General features: G+C 37.6%; 1 protein-coding gene across 1 annotated transcript; it reads left to right on the forward strand.

Moving 5' to 3' along the window:
- Positions 1 to 7,703: 7,703 nt before the first annotated feature.
- LOC131873626 (disease resistance protein TAO1-like) lies at positions 7,704 to 12,955 on the forward strand. Its single transcript, XM_059216582.1, has 2 exons — positions 7,704 to 8,328; positions 10,579 to 12,955. Exon 2 carries the CDS (start codon positions 10,718 to 10,720, stop codon positions 12,836 to 12,838), a length of 2,121 nt encoding a protein of 706 aa, XP_059072565.1. The 5' UTR covers positions 7,704 to 8,328; positions 10,579 to 10,717; the 3' UTR covers positions 12,839 to 12,955.
- The last annotated feature ends 12,377 nt before the right edge of the window (positions 12,956 to 25,332 follow it).

Genomic DNA, 25,332 nt, shown 5'->3' on the forward strand with positions numbered 1-25,332 from the left:
CGTGAAGTGGTAATAATAGAAAACTCCATATCTTCCCTCAAGGGTAAAATATTTCATAATAATTTTACACACCTGGTCCCACAGATAACGTAGGCATTCTCTGTTGAAACCCCCACGCATCTTAACTGGCTCCTCACCCTTTTTATAGAATCTGTTCATACTAGTCTCATCCGTGACCCTGTTGGTTTTCTTCCACTTCCTTCCCTCAATTCAAAGACCTATAGCCTAGGCAATGACGTCTTCATTAATTTCAAATGAAATATCCCCCATAACAACTCTCCTGTCATTCCAACTGCTGACAAACTGCATGAAGAGGTTTTCATCAAATCCAGTCATGGCTTCCATGAACGTGATAATGCCCCCTTCCTTGACATACATCCAAACACATGGGTCATTGTGGAAGCAGTCATCCACAATGTTCAACTCAACCCAGACTAAATCCCCCCCAATATCATCTTCCTATAGAGTGAAGTTGGTAAGTAGCACGGAACTAGTAATGGTTATGTAGAGGGAAAACCCAGAGTGAAGGATAAGAATGATCGACTGAAATTTAGCCAAAGTATGGTGAAAGCTACAATAATTATCTTTTATGGTGTTTCCCAAGGCATGCGTCCGCTAACTCCGATAACCATGCAAAAGGACACCTCTTAACTCGTCCGCGAACTTGCAAAGATCTTTATTATGGAGAAATCTTAAGTTCCAGTTATAGCAATAAGTGTTGTACTTGTTATGGTCTATCAAGTTAATGATTAAAGTTTGAAGATACAATCCTTCGGTAACACAATTATAGGTGGTCGGACACACCATCGTCAGACCAGTGTGGAGGAGAAAATGGGGACCACCAAAACCCACCTTGGCATAGCCCGCCCAATTCAAATGTGAAATTCCCTCCTGCATCTTGACATCACAGAAGGGCCAAAACATCCACCCATAAAAAAGGACATAGAAAATCATTGGTTAGTAATGAAATTTTGGTCTCTCCCTATGAGGGATTTATGTTTATTAGAAAGTGATTCTAGGTGTCTCGAGCACCTCATACCTTTCATCTCAAGGCTCGTCGCAGCTAGAGAGTCCGCCACCGAATTTCCCTCTCTATAAATGTGTTGAATTTGAAATTCCTCAAGACAAACAATCATAGACCATATGTCCTTGAGTATGTTGTTAATCATCTAGCTAATCTCTGAAACACCTTTAGTCACCTCAATAATCAGCTTAGAATCCCCTTCAATGATCAGTCTTTTAGCATTAATATCGAGAGCCAATTTAAGCCCCTAGAAGAGTGCTAGGTCATCAGCCATGTTACTCAAGGCAGAGCCAAAATTCCCCGCATAGGCCAGAATCAAGTTGCCCAAGCTATCCCTTATAATTCCACCTCTCACCGCAACTCCACTGCGAGCGGCACCATCAAAGTTAAGTTTGAGCCATGAGGGGGACGGGGTTGACCATCTAGTGTTAAGCCTCTCCATCCTTTTAGATTTGTCATATCGGAGGAAGTTGTCAGGCTGATTCCATGTCCTAATACAATTGCAATCCATCACCAGAGGGGTAAATTGTGGTTTTTTCCATTTGCAGACCAAAGCATTCTCCCCGAGGAGATTTTCTATTATGCCAACCACCATGTCAACAGAGTTATTAGTTTCATAGAAGATCTGGTTGTTCCTTTCCTTCGAGATATGCCAACAGATATGAGGAGGGATGAGTTTCCAAAATTGTCTAATTGGAGGGTGAGCAGAGGGGCACTTCCAGTTGCTAATAAATTGCTGCAAGTCTTCCAAGAAGGTCCACGCAATGTTGAATTTCTATAAAAATTTGTGCTAGACCATAGAAGCGAAGGGGTAATGGATAAATAGATGATTTATGCTTTCCTCGACACAATTACACAGAACGCACCGATTGGCTAACAAGAAGCCTCTCCTTTTAAGGTTATCAATAGTTAGGATCTTCCCATGCAAAAATATCCATTAAAAAAAAGTTTATTTTAGGGATAAGCTGAGAAATCCAAACTTCTCTCCAGTTGTAGCAGTCATTCACAAGAGTGAACATGAGATTATAGGCCGACCTAACACTGAAAGACCCTGAGGGATTCATATCCCAAACAAACTTATCAGCGTGAGGGAATTGAGGAATCCTGACCACCTCAAGAAGAGATTGTAACTCCCCCACCAAATGGCCCCAGTAAGTATTATCTCCCAGACCATCAACAAGCCTCAACTAGCAGCGAGAGGGGGATATGTAATTCATCACAAGAGGACCAAGTGAGTCCTTGAGGGTTCCCATGAGGCAACTGAAGCGAGAAGAGGCCAGGGGTCTATCACCAATCCAGTTGTCCTCTCAGAATCTAATTTTATCACCATTACCCAATTGCCATTTTAGACCCTGCTTAAGCAGCTTCCAATTTTTGACAATGTTATTCATATCTTTGATCCTTGAGGGAGCTCATTAGAAGATAGGAGGGAAGAGAAGGGCGTGTGACTGAAATACTTGGCCTGCATAATCTTGCACCAATCATCTCTGTCCTTCACAAGATTCCATCTAATTTTAGTCAGCAAAGCCTTGTTCAGGTCCGAAATGTTTCTGATCCCTAGGCCTCCCATGTACTTAGGTTTGCACACCACCTCCCAATTGACTAAGCTAAGTCTGGACTTTTCCTCCATCCCTGTCCATAGAAAACTTCTTTGGATTTTCTCAAGTTTCTGAGCCATAGCAATGGATATCTTAAATAGCAATAGAAAATAAACCAGGACACCTTGAAGAAAGGTCGACAGAAGCTGGAGTTTACAAGCGCTACTCAAGGTTTTTCCAGTCCACCCAGCAAGTTTCTTCTACATTCTTTCTAAGATAGACTCCCAAAATTGGGGGGTGACCTCCTTAATCGTGAGGGGAAAACCCAAGTAGGAATCGGGAAGATTAGCAGCACATCCAAGGAAATTTGCATAAGTTTACCTTGGAGATTCCTATCCATGTTGAAAAAATAGATTTTGCTCTTATTATAATTGATAAGTTGTCCTAAGGCCAAGGCGTAATCCTCCAACAAGTTTTTCTATTCTTTAGCTTCTATAATAGACAACTGGCCAAATAGGAAGGTGTCATCAACAAATTGTTGCATAACCACTGGAGGAAGGGTAGAAGCCAGTTTCACCCCCGAGATTTTTCTATTCTTGATTAAGTGGGAGAAGTTCTTGCTCAAAACTTCAGCCACCATAATAAACAAATAAGGTGAGAGAGGGTCCCCCTGCCTTAGTCCCTTCCCAGCCTTGAAGAATCCCCAAGGGGTGTCGTTGACAATCATCGAGTAGTGAACACTTTCCACCACCACCTGGATAACATTGAGGAATCTTCCCCAGAATCTCATCTTGGATAGAACAACATATAGGAAATTCCAGTTAGCTTTATCATAAGCCTTTGAGATGTCAATTTTAAGAGCCATACCTGGGTTGCAACTCTTCTTCATGGAGTGGATGACCTCATGGGTAGTTATGACCGCATCAAGAATCTACCTGCCCGAAACAAAACCCCTCTGAGAGGGGCTAATACATCTATCAAGAAGGGGTTTGATTATGTTGACAACAACTTTAGAGAGGATCTTGTAGACCGGATTGCACAGGCTGATAGGGCGATAATCAGTCATAAACTTTGGGTCAGGAACTTTGGGAACCAAAACAATAAAATTGTTATTCAATTTCTTCATAAGGTTCCCAGTGTGAATGAAGTCCCTAGTAGCTTTGATTAAGTCATACCTCACAGTTTCCCAGAACACCTGAAAGAAAGTCAGAGGGAAGTCGTCAGGTCTAGGGGCCTTAAAGGCATCCATCACAAAAACCGCCTCTTTAACATCATCTTCAGACACTCGACACATCAGCAACTCATTGCCAACATCATTCAGGACTTGAAGGATAAGATTGAGAGGCTTATCATTAACCTCAGTAGGTTCGCTCGCCCTGTCATTAGTGTAAGAATTAGCAAAGTATAGAGAAGCCCATTGACCAATCTCGCTATTCCCCACCAATTCTTCATTTATGTTATTAAAAATAGAACGAATAGTGTTTCTCCTTTTGTGCTTTGAAGTAGACCTGTGCAAGAAGGAGGTGTTCCTATCCCCCTTAGTTAACCATTGAATTTAGGATCTTTGCTTCTAGTAGATTTCTTCAAGGCTCATGATTTCTTTCCATTTTTGTCTCCAACATTCCTCCTCTTTGTGGATGTCCATTGAGGTGATCCCCTCCGCAATGGTCTCTGGAGGCGGTCCAAATTGGTTTCAACCTCCTTCTTTCTCTTGAAGATATCACCAAAGGAAGATTTACTCTAAGCTCTGACCTCCCTTTTGATTATCTCCAACTTTTTAGAGATTTTAAACATAGCAGAACCTTGGACAAGGGAGTTCCACCAATTTTGAATACACTATTTGAAGTCCAGGTGAGAGTGCCACATAATCTCATGCCTAAAGGGTATGCGGCCCGAGACAACCCTATCAACCCAAAAAGGAGGATTGGGGAATGGTCAGAGATAGTGCGAGGGAGACACAAGAGAGAGGAATTGTTGCCAAGCTCTCACTTGGCAAAGATCAGAAACCTATCTAGCCTGACTTGAATCAAATTAGAGCCTTTTCTATTGTTAGACCAGGTGAAAGGATTCCCTTGAAGGTCAAGATCAAATAGCTCATTATTTCTAATGAAGTCAACAAAGTCAAGCATGCTATCACTGTAATCAGTTAGACTACCTAACTTCCCAGAGGGAAAAAGAGGGGTGTTAAAGTCACCGACTAACATGAACATTGCCTCCCTATTATTAGTCATGAAGGTAGTGATTTCCTCCCAGACCAAAGCTCAGCCATATCTAGTATTAGGAGCGTAAATGTTGAAGAAGTACCATGAGAAGTTGTTCATAGTGAACCTGGTAGTAAGAAAGTTGTGAGAAAGGCCAACAACGTGCCCATCCAACTTGCTCTTATTCCAAAGAGTTGCAATTCCCCCTGAAGTGTCTTCCGCCTCACTATAATAGAAGGCAACACCCAGCCATATACTGTCCACAAGAGTAGAAATTTTTTGATAGCCGGTCATTTTCATCTCCTGGATTAGAATAATATCAACCTTATTGGTTACTATGCATTGCTTAAGAGCATACTACTTCTAGGGGTTGTTTAAGTTCCTTAAGTTCATTTCTTGCCTTTTTGAGATGTCTCCGGAGTTAATTTTTGTCCACTGGTAATTTCTCTAGCCATTACCTTAGTTCTGAGGGGCCTCTCAGAGGGTTTGCCTAGTTTAGAGTCATTTCCAACATCCGCCTTCTTATTTCTCTAGTTTTTCTCTTGGGTTCTTGCCATTCCTCTTTCGCAAGCGAAGACAGGGCAGAACGACTACCACGAGAGAGAACAGTGATCTCCCCTGTAGATCTAGAAGTTGTAGAAGAGGAGGTCGGATCCAAGATGTTCACTTTGGGAGGTGTGGTCCCAACCCCTGTGCACCATATACTTCTCCCATTTCCCCCATAGTATTGGGATTTAGCTGCTTGAGCACAAACGGAGTGGTCTCATTGTACCCTTTCTTCTCTCTAAAGCACTCTTCAACTTTCAGTCCTTCTTGTTCTACCTTCCTCTGGGAGATCTCTCCCTCTTCTAAGTTCGGGTCCAAGCATCTCCCCGAGGAGGGAGGTGTTGCCTTGGGGTCAGGGGTCTTCATCATATTAAGAATACCTTCCAAGAAGGGGTAGCCCTCGTCAATAGTATCTTGAGGACCATCCCTTCTCTTCAAGTCCTTGACCTGAACCTCAATATTGTCAGTAACTGGGGGATTGGGGGGGGTAACATTCTGAGTTGCCTCCACATTGACAATTCCCCGGGAGGATAGCTTCTCCTTCAGTTTTTCCTCCGGAGGCAGAGGAGTCAGGCAGTCAGCTATTACATGACCATGCTTTCCACACCTTTGACAATAAAGGGAGGCGTTCTCATAGACAATAGCCTGTGTCCATTTACCCCATTCAGATTTAAGAGCTATGAAGTTAGGGAGGGGGTTGTTAACAGCCACATTCACACATAGGCGAGCATAAACAAGTCTGGACTTCTGCATCGTCACATTGTTAGCAACAATGAACTGACCAAAAGAGTTACCAATCCATCTAACGATGGTGTCATCCCAGAACTCCAAAGGGAGTCGAGGGAGTCTGATCTAGACTGACACCAATCTGAGGAGGTCTGCACTAGGGTCAAACCCTGACTTCCACTTAGAGAGAGCTAAGAAGTGTTTGTCGTAAGACCATGAACCATACATGATGTAAATAAAGTCTTCTTCTGCAATGAATCTGAATAAAAAGAGCCCACCCGACATAGCAGAGACAGAGACACTACTTTTTAGTTTCCATCTGGAACCAACCCATCTTCTGACCATATCTATCATGGGTCTGAAGGCCAAGAATCTCCCCACCAAGCAGAGGTGTAGGGAGGAGGCAATGTTATCCATAATACTGTCGGGGAGACAATTCTCGGGACCATCCTCACCAACAGTTACCTTTGGCTGCAGAGTCGACGACCTTGACTTAGTATTCCCAACAAGAGCACCTTTCCATGTGCTCGCTAGAGCTTCCCCAGACAAAGGCCCCACAGCATCAGTCTTGGGAATCTTGCTAAGAGAATCCAAGTTGGAGGTCTCATGTGGACTCTTCACATGGGAGGGAACCTCATGCAGAGCCGCATTACAAGTGTCCATGGCAGAATCACCAACCAAGGGAGCCCACCCAACACTCTGGGAGCGCAACACGAGAGCCAGATCTGGACACAGCTGCAGGTTAGCAAGGGGGAGGTTAGGTTCCAGGGAGGACGGGCCCTCCCCTGCAGAAACGATAGCCATTGCAGAAATTCAAAATTGCGATGAGCAGGAAAGAGGTGTGTGTTATGGGTACCAATAATAGTGCATAAATAGGCCAATTATAGTCCAAAAATGCTAAAAATTGGACATTAAATCAACAAGTGTGGGTATTAAATGAACAATTGCTATCATCTCCATTGAAACATGCTCGGGTACCAGATCCTTTCCCCTAATTGAAGGGTTGGATGTAATATTGTTAGTATATATTTTGATGATGTATCATTTTTTAATAAAAGATATATTAATTCATCTATAGACCTTTTCATAAATTTGTTATATATTATATATAAATTCCTAACTGTTATACTTTATTTATTATAAATATTAGTATTATTATACATTTAAGATATATTCCTTGAACCTTCTATAAATACAAAAGGCAGTATAATAATTCCTTCTAGTAGGTGTCAAATGAACTCACTCACCTAAACCGACTCAATGACGTACATTTTTCTGTTTTGTTTTTAATCCATGACATGGACAAGACACTGGAATCTTCCTTGAGACCTACATAGAATAATATTATAAACAGAAGAAAAAATAAACTAATAAAAGTGGTTCAAGCGTTGCGTTTAAAAAATGAGCGCCGAATATTTTCGAAGACTAAATTTAATACAAAATTAACATTACTTGGCAGTTAGCAGGGACGGAACAAACTTATTTAATAAAAGTTGTCCCGCTCCATTGACTTGACTTCCTCTTGTGAATAAAAAAAGCAATTTAATAAAGTTGGGAACGCCTGCTGTGGCAAATACCTCGCAGTTTCCTAGCAGGAGGGAAGAAAAAGATATATCGAAGTGGGCAAATGCTCTGCAGTTGAAGAAAGACCACGCAATTTATAAGCACATCCCATGTTGAATGTGTGGTAAGAGTTGCAATATCTGTGTTGAGTTCAACAGCTGAAGTTTTATTTGTTCCTGAGTCCTCTGTTTTCTTTCTTTCTATCCAACTCTGAGATAAGATGGAAGAACAATACAAGCCTCCCACACCTAAGCTTGCCTTCCACAGCGATAAAAGTTATCATTTGTTTTCTGAGCTTCAGGGGACCAGATGTCAGAAAGACTCTGGTTAATGATCTCTTTCAGGCTCTTTCTGCAGCAGGACTCAATGTCTTCATTGACTCTGAGAAATTGGAAAAGGGTGAAATAATTGATGTGAGCTTGGAAAGAGCAATCGAGAGGAGTGTCATACGTATTCCTATATTCTCCAAAGGCTATGCATACTCAGTCTGGTGTCTCAAGGAGGCCGCTGCAATGTTGAGGACCCCTGCATTGATAATCCCCCTCTTTTATGGTGTGGATCCAACTCAGGTTAGATATCCTTTAAAGGAGTCCAGTCCCTACAACCAGTCATTTCTGAAACATTATGGGCATTCAGATCGGTAAAAAAGAGAAGAGGTAGAGGGGTGGAAGGATGCCCTTCTGGAGATCTGTAAACGCTCAGGCTGGTCCATCGATCCAACTCAACAAGGGTAAGTAACGAACCCCAATTTCTGCTTGCTAATCACTGTTTTTTTATTTACAATGGATAATATGGTTGGATCCAAATCTACTAATTGTTCCCTCCCTTTAATTTATAATGGATAATATGGTTGGATCCAACTCTACTACAGTAATTTAATGATATATCTTTCATTCCAATAGTCATAATCCTTTTTATTTAATAGACATAAATCTTCATTTACATGTTTTTGGACTTTTCATTAAACTAAACTTCCTTGAATTTTAATTTTTTAATAATATTAATTATTCTCCCATTTATTAAGTCCTTCCTTAAGAAAATCACATGATAAAAGAGGGGCATTACAATCATTCTTTCCCAAGATTATTTTTCCTCAACCAATCACAACTAGGATGTTAGAGAATTTTTTCTTCAATTGATTGAATATTTTTGGAGTTACCAAGATCCCAAATCAATCTTGGAAATACTATTAATTTTTTTAGTTATGTAATGTATTTCATTAATTGTCTATTGGCTTTTGATTGATGTGGTTTCTCAACAACTATGTCTTTCTTGTCCTCAAACAACTTTGCTTGACTATCCATATTGTGTTACAAAACTCCTTGAGTCATATCCAACTCTACTAATTGTTCCCTCCCTTTCATTGGGCAACTCAAGATCCATGGAGTGGCTATCATAAAATTCGTTGCTTGTTCTAATAATTTCATTTCTTGTATTCTCCAATACTAAATATTCCTCTTAAAAATTGTAACCATGAGTTTCAAGGGTAGAAACATCCTTTTCACCAACTAAGATATAGACAAACTTAAATAGATATTTGTCTATGGAGTAGCTCACATCACTATAAATATTAAATTCTATGAGAAGAATTGATAAATATTTTCCCTAAATAAATTTTTGGTGTCTTTTGGCATTCCATTTCAACCTCATGAAAATGGCTTATTGTGATTAAAGTGTGTAGTGTGACAGCTTTCAATTCATTTAAATTATTAGCCCATATATTTGTCATTTGATTTTTATTAACCCAAAAAACCTTTTAGGCGAATTTCCAATCAGCTATTGATTAACTCCTTTGTGTAAGAACCAATGTGATGTTTCCTATTAATGCTTTCCTTCCTTCCCACTTATTAAAAATAAAAAAAAATAGGAACAATATAGGTATGCCCTACATATGGTACTATTTGCCTTGGAATGATGGTGAAAATAAATTATTCTTTGTCAATGATAAATGAAAGTTCATTCTACAATAGAGTCCCTTCATAAATGGGTGGTAGGAAAATGTTCTTCTTATTATTATCCAATAAACTATTTCCCCTATTCTATATGAACTTGTGTGCATTATTGTGAGTTTTGAGGGATGATGTTACAAAGATTCCTTCCAATGAATTTAATAATAAGATGATGAAAAAAATTGTACACCTTGCTTTCAAAAATTCTTTCACCTATGTCATCATCTCTTAGATGGTTGCACTAGATGTTATAAAATAATATACCCTGTTAAACCCAATTACTATAAAAAATTTACTCATTCATATGTATGATATTATCCTTTTCCTTATCATATTGAATGACATCATTCATTGTCATAGTCTTTGGCTTTCTTATTTCATTTTCACCAAAAATCTTGTGCTAATGAATACAAACTCTTGATGAGTATGATGTGTATATGAATACATTAAAATCAAAATTTTATTATTTATTTTCTCTATTTGAAATTATAATTTTTATTTTATTTTTTTGCTATATTTATATTTTAATAATTAATTATTTAATAGAAATAATAATAGTTGAATTTTTTTCTTATAAATTCTAAAAATAGTGATTTAGTTTTTTTTTTTTTTATATTAATGAATCAATTATTTTATTGATTATTTAGGTTTTTTAAACTATTGGCTAATTTTTAAACTTAATTTTTTAATTAATTATTAAACTCATTACATTATCAATCTTTTATAATAAATTTTAATTCTAAATTGAATCCATATAATTCTTAAATATAAATTATTTTTAATTTTATCAAATAATTTTTTGTTTATTTTTAATTCTATCAAATAATTTTTTGTTTAACCCTGCCAAACTTAAAATATTAGTTTTCTACAATCCATGTTAATAACTATGATGGATTTCCATTGTGTGTTCGTTTACTACCAAACTTTTTGAAATTTCCTTCATTTAATACAAGTCAAAACAATATTCTATTTTCCAACTTTACTGTAGTTTTATCTAACAATTTTCAATTGACCTACTGTGTCCGTTGCAGCTACGAAGCTTGGCTGGTAAAAACCGTTGTGAACGACCTCATCAAAACATTGGATAGAGTGCCGTTAGAAGTCGCGGAGCATCCAGTTGGAATAGATAGCCTGAAGAATCTTCTCATTCAGAAATTGGATCTCAATGCAATGGAAAAGGTGCTTAAACTTGGCATATGGGGAATTAGTGGCATTGGCAAGACCACAATTGCCAAGGCAGTCTATAATCAAATTTATGTTGGTTTCGAAGCTGCATCTTTTGTATCCAATGTCCGTGCCACTGCTACAGAGGCCACAGGCCTTACAAAACTGCAGAAACAAATTCTCAAAGATTTAATCAATTATGGTGAAGAAGTGGACGATGTTGACAAGGGCAAATCTTTGTTCAGAGATCGTCTGGGAGGAAGACGTGTGCTGCTAATTTTGGATGATGTGGATGATCGTGTGCACTTGAAAGCTTTGGTTGGAGATTGGCTGGGCCCAGGGAGCAGAGCCATTATAACTTCTAGAAACCAACATATTCTGAATGTTGCTCGGGCTGACTGCATCCACGAGATGAGTGGATTGGACATATATGAAGGTCTCCAGTTGTTCAGTTGGCATGCCTTTCTCAGAGCATCGCCACATCCCAGTTTCGAAGATCTGTCCAAAGGAATAGTGGAAGTCTGTAGGGGGCATCCTCTTTCATTGGAAGTAATTGGATCCTTCTTGTATGATAAGCAGGATAACAGAGGTTGCTGGGATGAAGCTCTCCGCAACATAACTTCCAATCCAGACATTTATGACAGACTCTACATCAGCTATAGCGCTCTTAGTGATGATGAAAAAGAGATATTTGTTGACATTGCTTGCTTTTTCATTGGAGAGCTGCAACAATATCCCTTTATTTTCTGGAAATCTTTGTATGATATGGTAGAGACTGCCATATGTAATCTTTCAATGAAGTTACTGATAAAGATTGATGATGAAGGTGGATTTGATATGCATGACCACTTGAGAGACATGGGGCGCACAATTGCTGAAAGAGGAAAAAAGGGTACCCGGCTATGGGGAGCTTCCCGCGACTCGAGCATCATACCCAACAACATCACTCACCTTCAACTCAAGGGAGGCAATATGCAAAGGCTCGAATTGCTGTACAGGCCCGGTCTTCGCTATCTTTGTTTGCAGAATATGGGCATTGGAGGCATGACGAAAGACACACTGGCCATGCTCCCTCCAAGTTTGATCTGGTTAAGGCTTGAACATTGTCAGTATGCCGCTGGGATGAATAGGGTTAAAAAGAAGCCGCGTCACTCAAGATTTGTAGGTAACATTTGGCAATTGAAGACACTGCAAATAACATTCAGCGATGATGTTGAAAGCCATCATATCTCCTCCCTATTTTCACTTCCTAACATACGGTTGCAGCACTTGAATTTGCGATGGTGTACTAACTTGAATAAGCTGCCTGATACCATTGGCAACCTCTCACAGCTGCAGAACTTGGATTTGGAGAGGTGTACTAACTTGAATAAGCTGCCTGATATCATTGGCAACCTTTCACAGCTGCAGAACTTGGATTTGCGGAGGTGTACTAACTTGAATAAGCTGCCTGATACCACTGCCAACCTCTCACAGCTGCAGAAGTTGAATTTGGAAGGGTGTAGTAATTTGAGTAACCTCCCTGATACCATTGGTAACCTCTCACAGCTGCAGAACTTGTATTTGTTGAAGTGTACTAATTTGAGTAACCTCGCTGATATCATTGGCAACCTCTCACAGCTGCAGAACTTGTATTTGTGGAGGTGTACTAATTTGAGTAACCTCCCTGATACCATTGGCAACCTCTTACAGTTGCAGAACTTGGATTTGGGAGTGTGTACTAATTTGAGTAACCTCCCTGATACCATTGGCAACCTCTCACAGCTGCAGAACCTGGATTTAGGAGAGTGTATTAATTTGAGTAACCTCCCTGATACCATTGGCAACCTCTCACAACTGCAGAAGTTGAATTTGGAAGGGTGTACTAATTTGAGTAACCTCCCTGATACCATTGGCAACCTCTCACAATTGCAGAAGTTGAATTTGGAAGGGTGTACTAATTTGAGTAACCTCCCTGAACTGCAGAACTTGTATTTGTGGAGGTGTACTAATTTGAGTAACCTCCCTGATACCATTGACAACCTCTCACAGCTGCAGAACTTGTATTTGTGGAGTTGTACTAATTTGAGTAACCTCCCTGATACCATTGGCAACCTCTCACAGTGCAGAACTTTTTTTTTGAGATAATGTACTAATTTGAGTAACTTGTCATAGCTGCAACAACTTTATTTAGAATGGTGTTCAGTTGCCACCATCGGCAACCTGTCACTAAATCTGAAAGGCTCCAATAAGACATTCTTTATCCTTTTATATGGTATTTAAATATTAAATTTATATTTCTCATAAAAGTGAGTGTTCAAAATATTAAATAAGTTCAATTTTTTGTCAGGCCGATTGTATGGTTGGAGAGTGCACTCCAAGCTTACTGAAATGAATCGGTACCTTGCACGTCTTGTTAGTTCCTGCCCGCAGGAAACTATAGCGAAGGCACTTTTAATTAACTGGTTATTAATGCAATGCCAATGAACCAATCACAAATCACCTTTTTCTTGATACTTCTCATTTTATCTTGTATGCACCCCTGAAACCTGCATATATTTTACCGCAAATACTGATACCAAGATTTTTGGCACCTACCAATTGGGGTTGCAGGCGGCATACAGAGGTCTACTTGATTCCCAACTAGAGAGAACACATGCCTATCGGGATCTCTGTCAGTGATAGATTGTCAGGAAAAATAGTTACACACTGAACAAGGCTATATTGCAAAAGGCTGGAGGTGGTAGATGGCATTTGCAAAGCAGAACATGTGCATTGTCTCTGCTAAAACATTTTACGTACATGCAGGAAGTTTAAGAAGATATTTTCTAGCTATGACTTCTAACAAAATTATTTGATGTTGTTCAAATGCCCATATCTTGTTTCAAACCTCCATACAATGCCATGAGACCACATTTTGACGAGGCATTTTGCAAAAAGTCCACATTCTTATGTATGTCTCCACAGTTTTTCATTCATTACTTCTATGGTGTGGGCCGAGTTGGGATGGGACCTGGAAACAATGGCTCCACTCTTACCGCGGGTGTTATTGCCAACAAAGAGTAAGGATTTTCACCCTTTTGCTTGTCAAATGTGGGTTTTTCTTCTGTTGTGTTATGTTGATGATTGTTTCACCATGATAACCAAAAATTTTGAATTTGATTTGTAAGGGAATTTCTTGGGTAAAGAATGATAAAGTACAGTGGGCAACTTACTTTGGGTCTCTCACCTAAGCATCCACTTGCATAATGGGTTCTTATAATGGCAAAGATATTTACGCCCCTGTCAAGAGCCTCCTTCCCATGGTAAAATTTCAGTTTCTGGGTTGGTGTTTTTGTTACTTTGTTTGTGCTTGTCAGTTCTGGGCGATCTAGTTTTTGATGAACTCAAATTGTAATGTTTTGATTTGCGAATGATTTAATTTCATTGCAAATTAATGTTTATTTGACTTTCATTGAAAATAACAGTGTGTTTCGTGATCGCCCTAAATTATGATTACCCTTGTTCCTCAGTGTCCCAATGTCTTATTCAAATGCCTATTTTTTTTTCCACAAACAAGTTTTTTGTGCCATGTGATAGCGAGTATTGTCTTTTGTTCTTCCATTTAAGGTAACGTGGTTATGAATTTCTCCATATTTCCAATGTCTGAATCTTGTTACTTCGGTTTTCTTTGAGCTTTAGTAATTGACCTAAATTTAAGCATATGTAAAATAACCTAGCTTTTTTGGAAGTACATGTTTTGAGCCCAGCTTAGTTCTATTCGATCAGTGAGCTTTTAGAAACTGGTGTGTAGGTTATCTAGTTCTTGATAAATCTTTTCTGATTTTTCTTTATGTCCTTTCTCAAAGTTTTTGAAAATTAGCAATGATTTTGCCTAATTTTCAATGCTTCATATTTAAATGCATCATATTTCCAATACCCAGCCTTTTAGATTTGAGCTCGTTGAATGAAAATGCTCGCTTTGCTCAATTTACGTTTCCTCTTACAAATAAGCATCTAACATATTTGGATAAGTTTAAGGGAATATGTAGATCCCCTATTGATATTCCTTATACTCATTTTGTTTTCCATTGAACTGTTGATTACAATTGCCTCTACGTAATTCCAACTTGGTGTCGTGTTCTTTTTAGTTCAAGACACATCCTCATTTAGCTTAATATCTTTTAACAAGATCAATCATTTTGCAAACAACGCCTTACTTTGAATTTTATATTTTTTAGTAGAATCTTAATTTAATGTTCTTTTCATTGCGGTTTCCTAAAAGAATCTTGCTAGTATCAGTAGTTAGCTACATAAGTGTTGATCTTTGAATAGAATGGCTAAAAATATAGCATGATGCAAAATGATGGATTCAGCTAGTCTTCATTGGCATAATGCTTTTTGGGAGATAATGATATAATCTTGTTAAACATCATTTGCTTAATTTATATATTTTTTTCCATGATTCAAATTTCTTTTAGTGTGCAAGACTTGTATTTCTTGTAAGTTTCCTGCAATTGAATTTGATATTAAACCTCTGGCATGGTTTTTTCAGAAATCCTTCTAGAATCATTTTTCATAGCTCGGGAATTACAAGATATCACTTTTAACAAAAAATGTTTCATCATATGGTTGATTGAGGAGTGGATGTTGTATTCATCGACTAATTGTTTGTTCAGTAAAGGATGATCTTGAAAAGAGGGAGTTGTTGGGGACAATGGAGAACAAACTTGAATCTGATAATGGCTTGTAAGATTTAATCTATAATTATCAAGAAGTTCCTTTTGAAAGTTGAGGATCATTATTATGACAGATTCATGCAGATGATTTTCCCCGTATATTCCATGCCAGGTTAACTATGATCAAGTGGGAAATATATATTTCTTGAATTAATTTTATGGGTGATGTTTTTTTATTGTTTTCTCTCTTTCTAGAGACCCCAGATCAGGTTTGTAATAACACAATACCAATTGTTGATTATCAATGGATCTAAAGAATGGCATTCATTGGGTTTCTTTACATTTAACTACGTTTCCTATCTAAAGAATGGAACAAAGAGATTTTTGGGGATATCTTCAAGAGTAAAATTAAAATTAAAACTGAAATAAAAGATGTTCAGGATAGAATCCAAGAGAATGGATTGTCTAATGAACTGGGGGCTGTGGAAAATGGTCTGTTGTCTAAATACCACACCATTATTTCTAATGAAGAGATGTTCTGGAGACAAAGATCTAGAGCCTTGTACTTGAAGGAAGGTGATAAAAATACCCGATTTTTTCACTTAACCTCTCTTAAGCATAGGGTGGCTAACAGGATATCCAAATTATCCTGTAATAAAGGAATTTTAACAAAGGATAATGATATTAGAAAGGAAGCTCTGGAGTATTTTGGCACCCTTTTAGGAGAAGTGGATAACTTTGATACTAGTAATCAAAACATCCTGTTGCAAGCTATTCCTTCTGCCCTGACTATGGGAGACAATAACTATTTATCTTGAATTCCCTCTAATCAGGAAATCAAAAAGTCGGTGTTTTCCTTTCAGGGAGATAAGTCTCCTGGACTGGATGGTTTTCGAATGTTCTTCTTCCAATTTTTTTGGCATATTGTGGAGACTGACATTTGTAAAGGTGTTAAAGAATTCTTTGGATCTAGAAGGCTTTTAAAAGAACTGAATGCTACCTTCATTGTCCTAATTCTGAAGATCCCAAGAGCTGATTCTCTCAATAAGTTTAGACCTATTAGTCTTTGTAACTCTGTTTACAAGATTTTATCCAAGGTTCGTACTTCCAGACTGCTGGAATTTCTTCCAAGAATTATCTCTGTCCAGCAAAATGGATTTGTCCCTGGTAAACAGATTCTAGACTCCATTATATCTGTTCATGAAAATATCCATTCTCTGAAAGCGGCTAATAATCAAGGTTTTTTTTTTTTAAGTTAGATATGGCTAAAGCTTATGATAGAGTGAAAGCATTTGGTTTTGGTGAAAAAGTTATTCAGCTTTGCTCTCAACTTATGGAAACTTCCTCTTCTGCTGTTATTGTCAATGGATCCCCTTCAAGTTTCTTCAAAAGTTCTAGAGGTCTTAGATAGGAGGACCCCATTTCCCCTATCTTGTTTACTATTTTAGCTGAAAGTCTGGGTAGATTTATTTTTAAAAATGTGGAAGAAGACAATCTTAGAGGACTGAAACCTTCTTCATCCAATTTCATTTGTACTCATGAACAGTTTGTTGATGATTCTATCACTATGGGGGAAGCTACCATTAGGGAAGCTAAAAACATGAAGAATGTGTTGAATATTTATGAATCTGCCTCTGGTCAAAAAATTAATTGGGATAAGAGCTCTTTGTTCTTCATCAATACCCCTATTCAAAGACAATTAAGGATTGAAAGAATTCTTGGCTATAAAATAGCTGAGCTTCCCTCTTCTTATCTGGGGCTTCCTCTGCATATTAAGTCTGCGGATAATTTCTAGAATAAGTTAGTGGATTGCCTATTTATGCTCTCAATTTGTTCAAAATCCACAGAAAGTTTGCGGAAGCAATTGAAAGAATCCAAAAAAAGTTTCTTTGGTCGGGGGTGGAAGTCACAAATAGAATTCCCCTTATTGCCTGGAATAAAATCTATTCTCCTAAGGCCTCAAGGGGGCTAGGCTTAAGGAATATAAGTTCTATGAATAAGGCTTTATTAGCAAAACAAATTTGGAGAATGAAAGGGGAGGAAAGAGAATGGAATTTAATCTGGAAAAATAAATATCTTCATATGCAACCTTCTGAGGAAGAATTTTTAGATGAATCTTTTATTGTTGAAGGTTCTGCAATATGGAATGCAGTCCAATCAGCTAAAAGTTGGGTCACTGCTGGTCAAATGTGGAATCTGGGGGATGACAGGAGTATAAGATTTTGGGAAGATAGGTGGATAATGGATAAACCTCTGGAGGAATTTCCAATCCTTAATGACTGGAAAGATTGGTTCAAAAGCAGGTTTGGGGAGTTGGTCAGAGACTACTAGAGAAATAGGAAATGGATTGACTTTAGCCAGCAATGTCTGGGGCTAAAGTTCCTTCAGATTGCTCTCTCTACTAAAGTTCCTAGAGACAACAAAGAAGACAGATTGATATGGAGGGAAACCCCAGATGGGAAATATTTTGTGTCCTCAGTTGTGGCTATCCAAAATGAAGTTGTGGAAGAAATTCCTATTTGGGCTAAAGTCTAGAACAAGAAGTTAGTTCCAAAGGTTAATATCTTTTTTTGGATATTCATCCAAAACAAGGTTTTAACTCTGGACAACCTTCAAAAGAGAGGTTTTGTTTTTTCCTAATAGGTGTTCTCTTTGTTGTAGGGAAGAAGAGATTGCTTGCCATATCATTTTAAGTAGGTGGAAATTGAGCTGGGTTTTTCCGAATTCCCTAGGGGAATCTTAGCAGCAGTGGCATTGCCCTAATTCCAATCCAAAGATTGTGGAGACTTGGAAACTTACTCTCCCGAATGTTATCTGGAATATATGGAAAGAGCACAACAATAGGATTTTTAGGGATAAAAGTGTCATTCCTGAAGTGGTGGTGGATAAAATTTACAGGAGTATATTTGAATGTATCTATGGTACTGATAATGGACCAGCTACTAAAGATGACTTCAATGACAGGTGAAACCTCTCTACTACCATACCTAGTAAGGAGAAGGGAAGAGAAGGTCTAGTTTGGTGTTTTCCTCCTCAGGGATGGATTAAGGCTAACTTTGATGGGGCCTCTAAGGGGAACTTGGGTAAAGCTGGTTATGGGGGCATTGTCAGGAAGTTTGCTGGAAGTTGCTTAGTGGCAGTGGCTGGTCCTTTGGGGAGTCAAACTAGTCATTTAGTTGAAGCCTCAACTGCGTTGAATACCCTAATTATAGCTAAGAAACATAATCATGATAAATTATGGCTTGAGGGAGATTCACTTAATATTATTAAGTGTTTGAAGGGGGAGTCTGAGCCATCATGGTCAATTGAAAACATTATTTTGAAAGCTAGGGAAATCATTGCTAGTTTTAAAGAAATAATTATTCAACATGCCTTTAGAGAGAAAAATATGGTGGCGGACTGTCTCACGAACCTAGGAGTTAATTCTGATTCTCAAATGATTTGGCATGGGGAAGATATTAATATGAATATTAAAGAGCTCCTTAGGAAGGACAGATTTACGGGGAGAGAAGGACCGCATAATCATGATAGGGTATATGAATAATTTATGCTTTGATGGAAAGGTAATGATTACCTAGCAAAGCGGCAAAATCCCAAACAATTTTAATATTACTTCGCATACTTTGTGGGTCATCCTTTTCAAAATTTTGAGAAACTACGGGAAAGAAGTATTGAGTTTGCAGAGGAACAAAGCTGAAAGTCCGAATTCGAAGATGGGAGGAGATTTAAGGAGGGAGGAACTAGACAATACGTCAAGATAGAAGGCAATGTCGAAAGTGTGGGAGAAGCTGGAAAAAGGGTCCCTCACAAGCTTTATGGAGAAGTTGGTGGATTACGACAAAGGTAGGGTAAAACTCACTATTTCCAAAATTTCTGAAAATTGGTGTAATGGGTCCTTTAAAATCTATGGGGTAAAGTTCAAATTGGACGTGGGACTCATAGCTACTGTGACTGGTATGCCCCACTATGGGCTCAATTTTTTTAGAGACCTTAAAGTTTCCAATAACACGGTCAATATGTTCCCGCGTAAGGAAAAAGAAAGGGCTAAAATTGGCAAAGCCACAGGGGGTTACTATGAAGCCTCCAATATCAAGAAAATATGGGGCTAGGTTTTGAATGCCATAATGGAATATATAGCTATTGAGGGCCGCTTTTCCAGGGCCCACACTTATCACTTTGTTCTATTAAACCATTTCAGACATGACAAAAGGGTATCCCTGCCCTACTATCTCTTCAGGTCCCTTTCAAGGTCCCTCAATAAACACAGTAAGAATCCCTCAAATCCGGTTCTCCATTGCGGGCTTTTGCTGCTCATTTATGAGCACTATAAATCCCTCACCATGCTGGAAAACAAGAGGTTATCCGCTTCTCCAGGGAAAGGCAAAAGAAAGCTGGAGGGAGGTGAATCCAGCAAGGAGAAGGCGTCCTCTAGCAAAAAAAAGTAAGAGTGCCTCTGGGACGGAAACCCATGAAGAAAAGAATGATATAGAGGAAACTGAAAAAGACGGCAGTGAAATGGATACGGATGATTCTAATGGTGAAGACAGCTGGAAAGATGAGGAGGTGGGTGTAGAGGATGAAGGTGGTGAGAATGAATCTGAGAATGATAGCCCAATCCACAATGTTTGCCCTAGCAATGACAACAGCCAACCTACGGTGGATGTGGAAGACAAGGATAATGAGGAAAAAGATGTGAATTCTAAAAGGGAGGAGAACAAGGAACCTAAGAAGGATATGAATAAGGATAATTTAAGTGAGGATAAGGAAAGTGCTGGTAAAGGGTTATTCCTGGATAACCTTAAAAAACTCACTGAGGCTAGATTGGATTATGACAAATGGACATATGAACTCTTGAAGAACCTGGAAAAAAATGGGAAATAGACGGACGAGAAAAGGAAGGATTATCATAGGGATCAGATAAAATGGAAGCAGGATATGGAGGAGAAGGTTAAATCGCTGGAAGAAGGGAATGTGGTGATGAAAAATTTGTTGGGCATTATCCCAAATATCTTGTCAGTTGTCACTAAAAACCTTGAGGATATTGCTAAGGTCCTCGATAATTCCATCTCTCCTAAACCGGTGGTGGACCTTGACATGGATGAAGATACTATCGAGATTGGTAGTGGTGAAGCTACTCTAGGTGGTACTACAAAGTGGACTAGGGCAAGTGTTAAGAAAGTTGCGGCTGCTTCTGCTAAGGATATCCCTAATGTTAGGGAAAATATCAAAGACCTGTATGGGATTAGCAATACGGGTTAGTGTGGGATCAAGGTGGGCCAAAAAGTGGCGATGTGAAAAAAATAGCCTTCTTCACTCACCTAAAACCGCGAAAATTCGTGTTGACTTTTTGCTTGGCCTCGGTGTCAGTACACCTTGGCCTGGTAATTACTTATGCAAATCGGATATCTGATTGTTATTTGTAATTTTAATTTAAAAAATATATTATATGTTACATATTATATAATATATAATCTATTATTATATTATATAATATATAATCTATTATTATATTATATAATATATATTATATAATAATATTATATATAATATAATATAATATTATATATAACATAATAATGTAATATTATATTATATTATATTATAGATAATATTATATTATATATATTATTATAATATTATATTATATATAATATAATATAATATAATATTATATATAACATAATAATGTAATATTATATTATATTATAGATAATATTATATTATATATATTATTATAATATTATATTATATATATTATTATAATATTATATTATATATATTATTATAATATTATATTATATATATTATTATAATATTATATTATATATATTATTATAATATTATATTATGTTTTAATATAATATTGTATTATATTATATATAATATAATATTATATTATATTATATATAATATTATATATAATATAATATAATATAATATAATATAATATAATATAATATTATATAATATAATATAATACAATACGTATTATGTTATATTATATTATATTATATTATATTATCTAATACAATACAATATGTATTATATTATATTATATTATATATTATAATATATATAATATAATACAATACGTATTATATAATATATTATAATATGATATATGTTATTTAAAAATAATTTAAGTGTAAAAATTGGATATCTGATTTTCTGAGACTTTTATATTTTGACAGTGGCAGCCCGTGAGTCATTTTTAACTCACGAGCCATGCAATTTCATCATAATCCGATATCTGCTCCATCTGATATCTGGTTTTTTGACAAAAAATTGCTAAAAGATAGATTCAGAGGTAAGAATTTTATCGTTTTGAATCATTTTCATTCATTTTTTGTTAGTGTTTATTTGATTTTTCATTGAAAATATGATTTTTTTATGGAAACTAGGTTTTTTTAAATCAAATACCTAATTGTTTAAGTTTGTTAACTAAATTTAATTGTTTACATTCAATTAGGTTAAAAATGGGGGATAACAATGAAAACACTGACGAACAACAACTGCAACAACCAAACCCTGATTTGCCAAACCCCCCCTCAATTCAGGATTTGATTGCACAAAATTTGAATGAATTGAGGGGGATTGCAGAAGTATATCGTAGTATCCCTTGTCTAAACCCAATGTTTGATCCTCTCACGTCGATCATAAAAAGTATGGAAACCATGACTGAGGAGCACGATGCCACCCTTTTGTGGCAAGATTCTATGAGGGAAAAATATGCAGATGGCTTGTCGTATAAGGATATCAAGGATCTTGAGATATCCAAAGCCAAAATTGCCTCATTGTTGTCAATCCTCGTATTGGTCAGCCCGTAGATCCCAAAAAAACAAAACTTTCTATTAAATGGTGCACAAATGATGGGATTGTGAAAAACTTTTCGTATCGTTGGTGGATGGTTTTCGACAAACCACCCAACAACAATCTTGATATCCCCTTCTATTTTATAAAAAAATTGTATGCTGAGTTTGTTTTACACAAACATGTGAATTACTTTGACATCCAACCTTTCCAGGGTGTAGGTTTAGGTATGCCCCAAAATAGACCTAGGGCAGTCAAAGTAATCCAAGGCCTGTATGTCCCCCCTCCTCCTGTTGATCCCCCACCTACAGTGCAGCATCCTGATATCATTTGTGAGGCGGCTTCATAGACCATATCGGCTATTCACTCTTTGAGTAGCCTTTTGGTTTCTCAGGCCATGTCAATAGCTCAGCCTACTATTGATGGTAGCGGTGCATCCGATGGCATTGACACGTCAACCTCGGCTCCACACATATGCATGCCCCATAGTTGTGTCATGTGTGGGCACGTATGCTTGGGTCCAATAGGACAACCCATCGATCATCCTGTGGATAGTGCAGAATATGAGGTGCATGAGATGCATGATGCACCAGATGTTATTACATAGACTGGAGGATACCCTGGGGAGTCCTCACATGCTAGAGGTGAGGAGGCACCGTCATCATACATTGATGATGTAGTGGTAAGATTTGTATTTTCACAGTTCATGTTATATTTTAATTAAATATTTATAAATTAGATAATATTAAGTACTGATTTTTATTTACATGGTCTATTTAACAGTTGATGACCGAGGATGAGTTGAGATAGATTCAGGAGGGCACCTTGTCGGCCATTTCATTTGGCCTTGATAGCTTGACGGTACATATATTATTGCACCTAGTCATTTGTATTTTATTATACATACATGCTCATCATTTATATTGTTATTAATTAGATTATGTAGTAACTTGCATGTATATCTTATTTTACTCTTGTAGGGCACAAGCAGCATGAGTGTGGAGCAGTGTAATTTAGGATCTGGTAGTGCAGTTGGAGACAAGGGAAAGGTAATTGAATGCAAATATGATTGAATGAATAGTTTAAATAACTTATGGTGATTATAAATGTCTAGACATAGATTGATAGTTTCATATACTTGTTGTGTATATATACAGAGAATCCTTGGCTTCACATCCTTGATGACTACACCCAGTATACCTGAAGAAGAAGAATAAATGCCTCGAGTAGATGTGTGTTTATTTTATTTTTTGATTAGTAGATATAATTTGTTATTATCAGTGACAATTATATGCTAACTTGTATCAATGTCATGTTTCTGAACATATGTAGGTTGTTTATGAAAATATTCAAAACATACCTCCTCTACCAAAGACATACATCAAGAGTCCTGCAAAGCTGAAGAGAAAACGTGGAGATGAGGTAAACATGAATAGTTCAATTATAGTTCATTTTTATGTTAACTTTTCAAATGTGAATTATATAATATAACTAATATTAATCGTGGTTTGTTTTTCTTGTGCAAGATCCTTTAGAGCCGAGCAGTGCGGCGAAGAGGATCGATTTTGATGATCCATCAGCAGCTTAGGATGTTATAGATAGTTTTGGGATGCTTACATGTCTAGTTGGCATGTATATTTTGTATATGGACATACATTCACGTATTTAGACATACATTTTGTTTCAGTTGGCATTTATGCCATATTTGTGTATGGACATACATTTGTAATCATTTGACATTTTTATATATACAAAAGTTGATATTCGATCATATAAATTGTTGCTCATCTATGCGTGGTGTTATCATGGAAATCTTTAATCTTCATTCCAATAATTAACAATGGTTAATAATGGCTATTTAATGAACAATACAATTCATTTCATTTCATTTCATCGTAAGTGTTGTTTTTATAATGAACAATATAATTTATTTAATGAACAATACAATACAATTCATTTAATGAACAATACAATTCATTCAATGAACAATACATTTCATGAACAATACAATTCATTTAATGAACAATACTTGATATAATTCATTATTACCCTATGCATGGTCCTATTTTACCCCCCACCTTGGTCAAATGCTCGGAGTTTTATTAGGGCAGCAATTTTTCTGTTGGCGAAAAAATCGTCAGTCTCACTCAATGGAATGTTGTCGCATGGCCAATTTCTCGTTCTGCTCATTGCGATGATGAACCATTAGCTCTGACATGTCCAGTTAGCTATTATTACCCTACGCATGCTCCTATTCCCCCCCCCCCCCACTCGATCAAACGCTTGGGGTCATACCCTATCGGCGTCGTCCCTTGAGCGCCCTAAGTGCTCAAAATTGTCAAACTTTGACGGGCCCTAACTCAGAATTCGTGGCACCTGCGAACGATCTGTTTGAACCTATGGGGCCAGGAGAGGGGTCCCTACAAAATCCTATCTCAGTTTTTCAAGTTGCTCTACGGTTTTATTAGGGCAGCGATTTTTTGGCGGGCAAAAAAATCATCAGTCTCACTCAATGGAATGTTGTCGCGTGGCCGATTTCTCGTTATGCTCATCGCGATGACAAACCGTCGGCTTCAACATGTCCAGTTAGGCATTATTACCCTACGCATGCTCCTATTTTGCCCCCCCCCACTCGATCAAACACTCAGGGTCATACCCTACTAGCGTCGTCCCTTGAGCACCCTAAGTGCTCAAAATTGTCAAACTTTGACGTGACCTAACTCGAAATCCGTGGCACATGCAAACATTCCATTTGAACCTACGGGGCCATGAGAGGGGTCCCTACGAAAGCCTATCTTGGTTTTTCAAGTTGCCCTACGGTTTTATTAGGGCAGAAATTTTTCGGTTGGCGAAAAAATCATCAGTCTCACTCAATGGAATGTTGTCATGTGGCCGATTTCTCGTTCTTCTCATCGTGATGACGAACCGTCAGCTCCGACATGTCCAGTTAGGCATTATTACCCTACGCATGCTCCTATTTTGCCTCCCCACTTGATCGAACGCTCGGGGTCATACCCTACGCATGTGACATCCATGAAGGGATATGAAAGGATATTTTGTAAACAATCAGAAACCTTTAATGATAATCAAGTTGAAGCCTTGAGATTTATGCAATATGGTTCAAGTCCAAAACTGTACCCTGAAGCCACACACTCTTCCCTCTCCCAGCATACA

The sequence above is a fragment of the Cryptomeria japonica genome, chromosome 2, assembly GCF_030272615.1.
Source record: "Cryptomeria japonica chromosome 2, Sugi_1.0, whole genome shotgun sequence".
Lineage (NCBI taxonomy): Eukaryota > Viridiplantae > Streptophyta > Pinopsida > Cupressales > Cupressaceae > Cryptomeria > Cryptomeria japonica.

Excerpts from the sequence above, each read along its gene's own strand:
- LOC131873626 (XM_059216582.1), top strand. The coding sequence starts at position 10,718 with ATGGAAAAGGTGCTTAAACTTGGCATATGGGGAATTAGTGGCATTGGC.